A 12,567-nucleotide genomic window follows, 5' to 3' on the forward strand; every position below is an offset into this window, starting at 1 on the left:
GTTTCTGCAAAACTCTGCTTCTCTGAATAATGAAGGACTGTGTCCTTGTATGTACAGTACTCTTGAATGCTGAACCTTAGTCACATACAGTATTAAACAGTAGAACACTGTAAAAAAGTATCATAATAATAACTTTAAGAAAATGTGTTTCTTAAATATGTATATTAAGGACAATCAATGCAAAATAAAAAAACACTCAAAGATGTTAAACAGACAAAGATAACACTGAAGGATTGTTTAGTTTATAATTAATGTAAATGCACTAAAAATGTAATTATTTGTAAAAGTTATACTTCACCATTCCATACAGTAATACTGCAGATATGCCCTTGTTCAAAGTACAGTAACAAATATCCCAAATGGATATCAATATTTGCATTTACCTTTAACATTCATGTTTTACTTTTAAAACAGCCTTTGACTTGTTAGAAATAGTACACTCGCGAATCATTGGTCACCTTCACCCACAAAAGACCTAAGTGTGCAAAGAGCTAGTTCCCAAATACAATACAGTATATCAATTCTGCAATGAGTGCTAAATTGGCAGTATTTAGATATATTGATCCAAAAGAAGCAAATAAACATATTGGCCATGCGGGGGACGTTTCTATCGCCTTCTGAGGTCACAGTTGACAGGTGACAAATAAAAAAAAAACTACAGGGAGAGGACTAGCAATATTTCTGACCAAGACAGGCCATTTTAAATTGCCCTGCAAGGTTTGTGTTGTGAAAAAGAATACAGCAGCTACTTCTTAACAAAACTAGTTTACACACCACCATGAAGCTTGCGCTCTAAGCAAGAACACGATAGCAGAAAGAAAACGATAAAAACCATTTTCATTTTGAAATTTCTATTTTTTTTTGTTTTCTGTCCTGTCAATAAAGAGTTTTTTTTAACTTTTTATTATTTGGAGACTCTGCCAAAGAAATTGATTTCTTCTTTATTGCCTCTGCTCCTCTTCCTATCCGTTTTCTTAATGCCGCACTGTCAGTTTTCCGAGAAACCCAATCCTTCTAATTCCCACTGGAGGAGGAAATTACAAGTACTGACTGTACATCTAAAAAATAGAGTATTTGTATGTTTGCAGACGGCTAAATAACTGCCGAGTATGACGTCTGATGTGAGAGTAAAAGAAGGACTGAGAAAGACTCTAAATCACAGGTTAATTTCTAGACGTATTATCCCAAGAAAAACAAAATAAAGGGACAAAATCATTCATCTAGAAGAAACAGCAACTTATACTGGTGTGCTGTCTTTGAGAAACAAAGCATAGTCCAAACATCTGCAAGTTTTAAGACTAATAAACCATGTGCTACTTACTGTACATGGATTATTTAGTGGCTGATTGGAAAAATATGGAAAAAAACATAAATTTTTCTCATCTCTAAACCTGACTCATTAAAGAAAAATTATTAAATGGACCATGTAAAACAGTAAAACAAGGCAATCTACAAGTGCTCCGGTCTTATGGCTGAGTTTAATAACCCTTATAAAATAATTGTATTTTCTTCGTTTATTTTCCTTTTTATCTATCTTTTTACAGTATGTTTAACCTATTTATCTTTTAAATGCACAAGCTTTAATTTTATGGAGAACATTTTTTATTTAAATATTTCAACAGTATTTAAATATGTGGGCCTGCAACTCGCTTTTATCGTGTTGATAGCACAGGGTCTGAAGTCAGAAAAAGGAAATTAAACTCACGTTTGGAAACTGTACATTTGTAATGTACTGTACAGTATGTCTTTTTCACATTAGCACATCTGAGCCGAGCCCTCAGGGTATAACTTAATTCACACTTGCCAGAATGAGATGGTACCAAGCCATGAGTCAGTGCCCTCACAAGCTACCTAGTATTGGCTTGTGTTTGGGGATGGGGTTAATACGGCAGTCTGTCATAGAATATCTCAAAGACTGTTTGAAAGGTACATCTGGCATATCTGAAAAAAGCCATTTTTGAGCAAAAGAGAGGACTCACATAAACAAAAGCAGAAAATGATACTGAAATATTTTTTTTATATTGGCATATTTTTAATATGCATCTTAAAAATCAAGGCATATGGAATGGGAATATTAGGAGGTGTTTATATCTCACTATGGACTTGACATTTTTGTTAATAAAAGCCAGAAAAATAACTTTGAGACAATTTGAACTTTTGCTTTTAAAAGAATGTAAGAAGTCTGTGTGAATGGATAATGATGGCAAAAAAAATATTTTTAAAGTGTGGGAAGGGGGTCATGAATGAAGACCTCATTGTGCTTCACCTCAACATTTCCCTAGCAGGAAACAGAAATCATCGCAAATGATACAGGAAACTTTGAAAATTGCAGAACCTTAGCTCTCTCCAGGGATCTATATGTTATTTCACCTAAGTAAATTTTTTCAGGACACTTCTAAAATATGTAACACAGAAAATGCTTGGCATGGAGTAATGTAATCGTAAAATAGTCAAATGCAAAGCAATCACTTGAAAAATGTATGAATGTTAAGCTCTCTCAACCTTTCTGAGTTACACTATAAAAATCAGGGTTTTCATTAATATACAATGTATTACATTTAGCCTTATTGCAAAAATCCCTGTCAATGTGAATCATGCTTCATGTACAAAATGCTTACTGTGGCTAAATGTACTTAAATGCAAATCAATCAATGGGGAACAAACACAAAATACTTTACATTGACTAGTGTTTCCTTGAGATTCCTATACAAAACCACTTTTGCAGTTCACACTGAGCCACTTCAAGCACTTTCTATGAAGAAACAAATACTGTATGTTCTTTACAAGGCTTTACAAGGGAGGTACTGTACTAGTAGAAATTAGGGATTGAAGAGGTTTAGTTGTGTTAAATGTCAAATATGTGAACAATTTGCTAGCAGACAAATAGCCAAAAGCTTAAAAGGTACAGAAGGTAAAGGTTTATTCCAATAAAATGCATTTTATTAATTTATAATACCTAAGATAAATTTATAAGAACTAATATTCACCAGCAACATTGATGTTTATGACTAGAAGGCATTCTGGAGCTCAACCTTCTCCACTAGATCCCTGGCATTAACCTAATCCACACAGAACTGGACATGAATCTTAATAAGGGTAATCAGGACTGCCTTCATAAAAGAAATGTGAGCATGTGAGCCTAAAACTAAAAATAACACTAAAAAGGAGACAGACTGGAGTCCCTAGAAAAAAATGCATCAAAATAAGACAAACTACCCGTCAGAGCTAAAAATAAAGAATTTTAATAGCTCTGATAGAGCTCTTTCCCTAAATTTAGTTCCTTCAGTGCTCAATTCCTGATATGTTTTAATTCATCAAGGGGGAATTCTGAAATGAGGAGATGTTGGAGGATGTTTCTTGACCCTATCCTGTCTTGTCATTTCACTTAAAATTTCAGTCTCATTAGCCTGATAAGTTGAGGAGCTCAACTGGACTCTCCACTCAACTGGGGGTGTGCTTAGCTTGTTAGATATTCCTGATTTTGTAGGTAGTTTATCTGATCAAACGCCTCGTGTCTATACACCCTGACCAATATACTCTCCCTCAGCAGCTAGTGGCATTACAAGATGAAGGACAGCCTTTCATCTTAAAAGCATACTGTAAGTAGCCCACGTGTTCATATACAGTACCACAAACATAATAGTACAGGATATTACTGAAAGGCCCAAACCTAAGTCCCAATAATCCTCTTGAATTACTGTGAATGTGGCACAGAAGGTGGGTGCTACACATTGGTGGTGATAGAAGAGAGTCCCCATTTAGTGGAGTGTCCAGAAAAGCACTATATACTGTAAGTGTAAGGAATTATTATCAGTTTAGGTACTTTATATGTAAAAAGTTTTTCAGGTGACTGCTTGGCATTTGTAGCTTGGCACACATGCCACCTTAAATCTTTTCTACATTAGGTGCCTCAGAACATTCCAATTTTCATCCTCTTTTCATATTTAGTTCACAACTCATTTCATCTGCATTCTACAACCTTTTAAAGAAAGCAGGACCTCAGCATCCAATCCCAGTCAATGCAAATTCACACCTTGTCCCCATTGGCTGATCACGCCCATAGCTCCATCTGCACTCTGAACAGTCTGATCCTTGCTGAAGGAGCTCAGGAAGGCTCAAGTGGTTGCACCAATGTAAAACAAGCCAGCTGTCAGGCACATACATTCATGTTTATATTATAAGGAAGGGTAGAGGTTATACCTTTAACAGCAGAAAACTTCTGAACAAATGCAGAAACACGTGTGGACAATGTTAACTCTTTTCAAGTGCTGGCCTTGCCTGCCAATAGGATAAAAACAAATTAGCAGAGCATCTACACTCTAATGCGTGATGTGGATCTCTAATGCTGCTGTACTCCATTCTGTGAATCATTCAGAATGACAACTGTGAAAGAGAATACATTACTTATAATGATTTTGGAGTGTAGTGCTGAAAAAGAGAAAACCACAGGGGGACAGAAGAGAAAAGAATCTGCTGTTAGGCCCAGAAAGCCCAGAGATCTTTGTTTCACAAAAAAAGCAATCACCTGTAGGCAAACATTATGTGCTTGGTTTCACCTTCACAATAAAAGATGCTACTGAGGAGCAAAAGGTGGCAGTAATGACCTTGTGTTGGGAACAAACAGCAGGATTCATCCGCCGGTTTGTCACAGAAGACAGCGGTCTATGAAACACATGTCATGAAACATTAGAACTTTTAGGACACAGCTGCTTTTGCTTTTTTGGGGAACATTTTATTTTTAGTTTCCCAAACACAACAGCATTGAACACAAAAACAAAAATAACTATTTCCCAACCCATCTTCATTAACGGTACTCCCCTCCAAGCTTCTAATTAAGGGCCCCCAAAATGGAGGCAGTCAGAGAAACTAACGACCCCCCTTAGTACCATGGGCACCCCGCAGTTGAAAGTTTCATATAAACAATATCAAGACAGACCAGGAGCCAGTGATGCAAGGAGAGGGAATTTTACCTGCACTAAGACCAGGTGGCCAGATCACCTTCTACCACTGCAAGAGACCCAGTGTAGAGGCTTTGTTTAGCAAGAGTACTATTGAAATGACTGCTCTAATGGCTACTCAGAATGATGGGCAAACATTGTTAAGTGTTTCCAAAAACCAAATCTCTAGATACTCCCAAAACATGTGCCCATAGTGACCCGGATAATGCATGCAGAGCAGACTAAGAACTTGTTTCCTAAGAGATTGTCTATGTGTGGTCAAAAAAGGATCATCTGACAGTTAGCACTTTTGGGGATAGAATGAATATTCCTAAATATTCACCTCTTCCTAAATAGCCTCTTCGAACAGGGACTATCTGCAACATTCAAGTCCGTATTCCAATTTGCAAGTTCTGCTAAAGGGCTTATGTGAAGCCTGTAACAGAATGATAGATGTGAACAATTACCTTGTTTTACCTCGATATTAAACAGGTATACAGCTGACCTTGGCCTACGGGGGATGCCACAGGCATACACTGCAATATCGAAAGAAAGAAAAGCCCTCAGGCTTGTATTGCAATTGCAAGTCCTGGAACAAGCAATGACCATCCCCATTAAATAATCTATAAGAATGTGAATACCTTTGTTGCCACAATGTGAAAAGAAGAAAGGAGAACTGCCTATACAAAGGTTATGATGATAAAATAACAGGAGAATAGATGCCATGTGTTCTGGAATGCTGCAAGTCCTTCTACTGAATTCCACATTTGAATTAACTATGTAATTAAATGGCCAAAAGACAATCTACAATATCTAAGAGGTAACAGATCTTCAGTTTTGAAGTCCATGTGATGACCAGACATCCTACCAATGGACCCTAACATACTGTACAAGAGAGGCATAGTTCAAGCAAGCAGATAATGGACAAAAAATGCATTGAAATAAAATCAAAATCCTGCAAATCAAGACAAGCTACAGATTATTCATACTGTAGAACAGAAAAAACAATATGTGGACACTTTCCTTTTCATAGGACGTTTTCATAGGAATTTTGAAACTAGGATGTACAGTAATCTATCCATAGTCCAAGATGGGAGAAGGAAATCATGAAACTAAAAAAAATTCTAAGCAAGAAAGCACATTTATTTTTATTATAGACACAGGGGTCTGAAGAGAATTAGGGAAATGAGTCCATCTGTTCATGCCAGCATCTACCTGTCTGTAAATGTTATTAAACTTGTTTACTCTGACAGCATGTAAAGAAGAGTAAATCTCAAAACCATTTTATCTAAAGTGTTTGACCATTAGCACAGTCAGAGGCAGGATGATACTTTCCAATGCAGAATTTAATAAGTGTAGACTTGGAGAATGTATAACCCCTGATAGTACAGAAATCATCAAAAATATTTTGCAGTACTGACAGTACTGTATATGACAACATATCACCCTGATACAGTGACTACTAATGTAACGACAACATGGATAGAAGTAGATTGATGAACTGCATGCAGACAAGACAACTAAAGTTGTAGAGCAAAAGAAAAATGAGAAGAACATTTGTTTCCTGTTAACAGAACAAAGCAACTTTTGCAGGTGTAACTGGCTAAGGCGCTGGGAAGCTATTCATTTTCACAGACCACAAAAGGGCACCAAGAGTGAATAACAAAGCTTTTCATTTTAATTCCCAAGACACTCCTGAGAATTCCTCAGATAAAACCTGCTTCTTCCTCTTTACAAAAAAAGTTATGTTCTAAAGTTTTTTTTTTTTTATTGTAGAAAGCTTAAGAATAACTTAAACTGCTCAGGGCAGCATGTTTCATTAAAAGATATTTCAAATAATGCCTCTGCTCTGAAATATGTTACTGTACGTTTCAGTAACAATAATCCTCATTCCTCACTGCGCACAAATGTAATTAATAATTCTCTTATAATTCATGACAGACTGATAAAAGGCATCAGACATTTGCTTTTCCAGAACTGCCTCAAGCTTGGCTTCTTCACATCGTCTTTGTATTCAATTGATTCCTGGTCAAAGTAATCATAATCAATAAGGTGATTTCACCAGCAATAATTTCAAAAAGAAAACAATAGAGGGCAGTAACAACTGAAAGCTGTATGTTCGCTATTAATCTTCCTTTTTCTGGCAAGTACAGTATCAGTTTTTTTTCTCATATTACCGCAGTCATCAGCTTAAAACCAAACAAGAAAGTCCATTTTAAAAATAACTGCTGTTGCTCAGCAACAGTAAGCCTGCATGCAAATGTTAAGAGGGTTTTTTTTTAGATTTTCTATCCTTACTGATTTGGATTTTGAAGAAAAGAAACTTAATGGACCAGTTAAAGCTCCAAGTGGTATATAACTTAAAATAATAAAACACACCCACAGTTTGGGATATCCAAAGGGTACAACTACTGTAGTAATGGCGCTCGCTTAGAATGTGGGTTGAGCCCTGTGGTCTGGATAACATCATTATCTCAAAGATTTCCCCAGAGATGCAGAAAAGTGAGCACCACTGAGGCAGGTGTCACGGGTCAATAGAAATGCCTGGAATTTACAACATACCTGAGAGCTCACAGCGTGTCAGTGACAGAGTCTTGCCATGCACTGTGTTGCCTGGAGCAAGTAAAAGGGCTTGACAATGCACATTTCACAGGAAAGCTTGCATGACACCCATTCCTGTTGTACAGCTACAAGGTAGACTCAAAACCTTCTTTAGAAGGGCCTTTCCTTAACTGGTTCTTTTATTTACCACCTTTGCTCCTACCATATTCTGTACCCCCATCTACTGTCTCCTCTCATTGTGTATTGTTATTATCACTTTATTGGCCATATACAATTTCTTGCATTAGGAATTTGTCTTTTCGTAGACCCCAGCTTGCTCTCCATGAGACACACAGGCACACAGACCGGAAGAGAGAAGCTCGGGGTTGGAGCGCAGGGTCAGCCATTTATACGGCGCCCCTGGAGCAGGTGGGGGATAAGGGCCTTGCTCTGGGGCCCAGCGGAGTAGGATTCCTCTTCCGGCCGCGGGATTTGAACCGGCAACCTAACGTATATCTTGTTTTGTTTTTTTTTCGTTTGTTGCTGTCATTCTGTAAAGAGCTTTGAGAAGCCACCTTAAAAGGCGCAATATAACAAAATGTTTTATTTATTTAAGGCTCAGAACAGTAAGCCAAGTTGACGACCGGATAGCTGTGCCAAATTGGGAGGAACACAAAAGAAAATAGTCTAACAATTCCAATTCCGAAAGAATAAGTCTGTGAGACATCAGATACTTTTCCAATATCTGTATCTGAAATTTCTTTGAAGTCTTTTAAAATAACTACTCACTTCAGGTTGATTTAGGGAATAGAACACATACAAATTTCAAATAATTCTTAGCAACCTTTCTTACTTATGAAACTTTTATTGTCTCTGATAGTTACGCCAGTATTTTTAGCCAATCCATTGTACTGTAATGCATTCTCAAGTTTTCTTTAGTCTGGTAACTGGGCTTTTGTTCAGTTGTTATAAATAAGATATACAGTATGAAACAAGCACAGTATGTGGTACCAATAAGGAAATCAGGAGAGTTAATAATTTCTTGAAACCTTAGCTCTTCAGAGATACCTTCCATTTCTCCAAACAATACATTTCTTAGAGCTTAAACAAAAAAACTGAAAAGCAAGTTTCTGGGTTTTATAAAAGCATATTTCCGGAAGAGTTTTCTTACGTGTTATTATTTCATGATGTTAAGGACATTACACTGTAGAAACCTAAGATTTAATTTATTATATTTTGTCGAAGCAAAGGTGGATCAATCCCTGAATGTTTGCAAAAACCTAAACCATGTTAAAGAGTATCGTTACCTAGTTATGTCCAATTTTGCAAACTGTGGGGACTGGCAATGAAAAAGTGTGAGCAAATCTGCATCTCAACCTTACGAAAGGAAACCGGCACATTTAGTTCATTACTTCTGTCTCAGTGAAGAAACAACAGGCATGCTCTTTCATACAAAGGAGTGCGATGTGTACTTGGCAGGTAGCCTTGCCAAGTTTTCTTTATAATCTCCTATCATGAGGGCAGAAACCCCATGTAGAATCTTACACAACAGGCTATCTTGCATGAACATCTTTATATAAAAACCAGTGAGCTTCGCCTGGTCATTTTTACCCATTTGACGGTTTCTCGGGAATGATATAAATGGCTTGATGACAGATGCCCCAGTGCGAAAAAATTCCACCCGCGCTTGGCTTCCTCTTGCAACCTGGGTGCTTTGAAGGCTTGAAATGTGACATGTTGGTGGATTTATGAAACCATGTCCCCTGCCTCCTGCAGTGACACAAGCTGCGGCAAACTCAAACAAGGGGGCTGAAACCATCTGTCGACGGGTCTGTCATTTCTACATACTAATCTCTGTTATAGTGGACTGCAGATTATTGTTTGTGTTTCAAAGCAGCTTTTACTGGAAAAAAAAACACATAAAAATGAGCAAATACAGACTAAATGAATATGATATGCCAGAAGGACAAACAAAACAAGAAGCTTATTGGCAAATCACAGCTCACCACTGACAAAAAATATGCAGAGGGAATACACAGGGGTAACAGGTTAACATCTGATGTGAAAAATGTACTGCTGTGTGCATTAAATCAGAACGTGTTGCTTCCAGTATTATCTATTCTGTATTTTATTACCTTGTAAATCAAGATTAATACATTATTTTAGCCACACCATAGAGGTACAGTAGTAAGTCACTGTTAAAAATTATCAGAGGATATCTTATCAGAGAAAAAATATTACAAACCTCACAAAAAAATAAAAAGAATATGTAGCACCCTTTTTCCACAACTATTATCAGTACTACATCATCCATCATCAGAAAGCTGCGTATTCCTGTTAAGGGTTACAGCAGCACAGAGACTAGGTTGGAAGCAGAGGGACGATGGATATAAAGGCCATAGCTGGGCACACAAACACAGAATTTAGAGAAAATAATTAACTTAGCTAGGCAGGAAACCATAGCACCCAAAGAAATCAAACACAGATGCAAAGCGAATGTGCAAATTCCACACGCAAGGCACCATAGTTCATAATCAAGCCTATGACCCATGAGCTGGGCAATATCTTAAACCCCAAAACTATTTCAAGGAGTATTAAGGTCTGTATTTCACTGAAAACAAATGAAAGCAAAAAAAAATACAAAAAAGTGCAAGTACTTTTTAGACCCAGGCCGTACCTCTGAAGGTGCACTTAGTTCATGTAATAGTACTGTATGCGGTGCTGAAGCACAAGAAGTCTTTATTCTCATCAGAGAATCCCATACCTCTATTAGGATGGTGTTTAATAGGTTTATTGAATTTTGTGATTACTTTGCCAGTGCTTCTCAATAGCAGTCTCAAGCCCTTTTAAATAAAATGCCACAGAGAAAAGGTAAGCCATATCCACAAACACTGCAATATTTAAAAATGAAATAAAATGTTTTTTTTCCCAAAATTTAGATGATCCATATAATTTTTGGTAAAGGAAGCAATTTATTTATTTTTTTAAGAGAGTCTAATTACTTCCCGATTCAGCCAAGCATTCCATATGCTCCCTTTAACATCACTGCACTGCGACACTGTGACACTGCTGCTTAATACCTGAACCTGCATGCCTGCTGTTTTTCTGGTAGCACAGTTGCATGGCCAGTATTGCCTATCAGTTCTTAGGTCATGGGTATTAGCTTTTTTCTCTGTGGAGTTTACATGTTCTCCATGCATTAGTATGGCTTTCATTTAACCTTCCAAAGCCAAGGTGGATAAGTTCCTTGGTGTTTCTAAATTGTCCTTGTGCTTGTGAGTGTCCTGTGATGGACTGGTATCCCTTTCAGATTGCAATCCTGTCCTGTGCACTCTGCTTTCATGGTAGAGACTAGGCAGCTGCAACAATTACCAGGAATAAATGGCTTTCTGATCATATATGGATGTAGTAAGTTATGACAAAATACACTTAGGAACAAACACCTGCAAACATACATACCATGTAATCCTATTGCCAAGGTTAATTTTAGTTGGACATTATTTATATTGTTTATTTGCTTTTTGGGCCATGTGAAAGGTAAAAGTACAGCACTCTCAATCCTTGCTTTAGAAAGATACCTATATGATGTTCATCTATGACTAATACCTATCTTGACCTTTACATAATAATGAAAATATGTACCTAAAAAATGGCAAAAGAGTGATGTATTGAGAACATCTTTAATCACAAAGCCATGGTCCTGACAGCTAGTAAGGGATTTCTATCATTTTTATTCAGGCAATGAGCCACACTTAGATATATGAATAAGAAGGGTTACCATGACAGAAATGTGTAGGATGCGCAATTCCTCCTCAGCTGAGTCGTTGGGAGAGTAGTCTGTAGGCGCCATCCCTGGCAGATTCTGGTTGCCATCCTGGTGATGAATATGAAAGAGCAGGGTGCCATTCTCAAGCCACTGCTGTCTCCAGCGCACCAGGGGAATGTCCTCCGCATTGCCGGAAATTTCTGTGAAAGACATAAGAAGCATTCCACTTTAACAGCTATTATTAAAATGATGTAGCCATATACAGTAAAACTTGTATTTTAGAAACAGACAATACAGTCACTCCCAACTACGGTGGCCCAGGAGTGCAAAAGGCAAGCATATAAAACATACAGTATGTGCTGCCAATAAAAAAAAATGTGGCACCAGCTGAAAAACGTGGACAAGCAAATTCAAAAGGTGCCGTACAAACTAATAGGAGTAGACATGCAATCTAAAAAATGTGGACATGCACGTTATAAAGTATGGATGTGCCGTCTAAAAATTGTGGAAGAGCCAAGAACCAGGACTTGTAATCTTAAAAAATGTGGACATGCAAATTAAAAGTTGTGGGTGTGCAAACTAAAAGATGTTGACAGGCATTCTAGTTTAGTAATTTAGAAATTTAAGAAATTACTCAGTTAACAATATCATTTTTGGAAATGTTGACAAAATTCAGGATTTTTGGTTTCACAAAGCAAGGTTGAATTGTATTTGTTTGTAATGCATTGTTTGATTTGCTTGTCTTTTGCACTTCAAGGCCACCATATCCAACAGATAGTTACAGGAAATATCAGACTTAAGGCCAATGCCTTAACATCCATCCATCTTCTAACTATTTCAGCCTGAGTCTATCGCAGCAAGCAGGGGGCACAAGACAGGATACACCCTGGACAGGACACTGGTCAATCACAAGGCAGACACACAGACACATACTGTTGGGCCAGTTTTCCCAGAAGTCAAGCATGTTTATCAGTATGTTTTTGGACTATGGGAAAAACATACAAACATTACACAGATAACACCTCAGACATTGAACCCAGGACCCCAGCGCTAGACGGCACAATACTAACCACTCCACCACAATGTCTTACAGCTTTTTATTAAATCATAAATTATTTTGCAAAAAGATTTTCCCATTTCTTTCTTTTTCTTCTTCGTACTTTTTCTAAACATCACAAAAGCTGTGTGAATTGATTCACTTTTTTTATTTTGAACTTATTAAAAACCCACATCTGAATCTCGTGTTTTTCAGATCTTCAAGGATCAGTATCTACCAATATGACTGTGTGTCTTATAACACAATTCTAAATCTGGCTTGAGTGA

The 12,567-nt window shown here is 37.3% G+C and overlaps 1 protein-coding gene across 1 annotated transcript in view; it reads right to left on the reverse strand.

Annotated features, from left to right (window-relative positions):
- The window catches only part of astn1 (astrotactin 1), a 251,224-nt gene that overhangs the window by 193,046 nt on the left and 45,611 nt on the right, over positions 1 to 12,567 (reverse strand). Inside the window, exon 2 of the mRNA XM_088927324.1 lies at positions 11,257 to 11,444. Coding sequence (XP_088783450.1) covers positions 11,257 to 11,444 — 188 coding nt within the window. The remainder of the gene's footprint in view (positions 1 to 11,256; positions 11,445 to 12,567) is intronic.

This window comes from Atractosteus spatula, chromosome 11, assembly GCF_055471065.1.
Source record: "Atractosteus spatula isolate fAtrSpa1 chromosome 11, fAtrSpa1.hap1, whole genome shotgun sequence".
NCBI lineage: Eukaryota > Metazoa > Chordata > Actinopteri > Semionotiformes > Lepisosteidae > Atractosteus > Atractosteus spatula.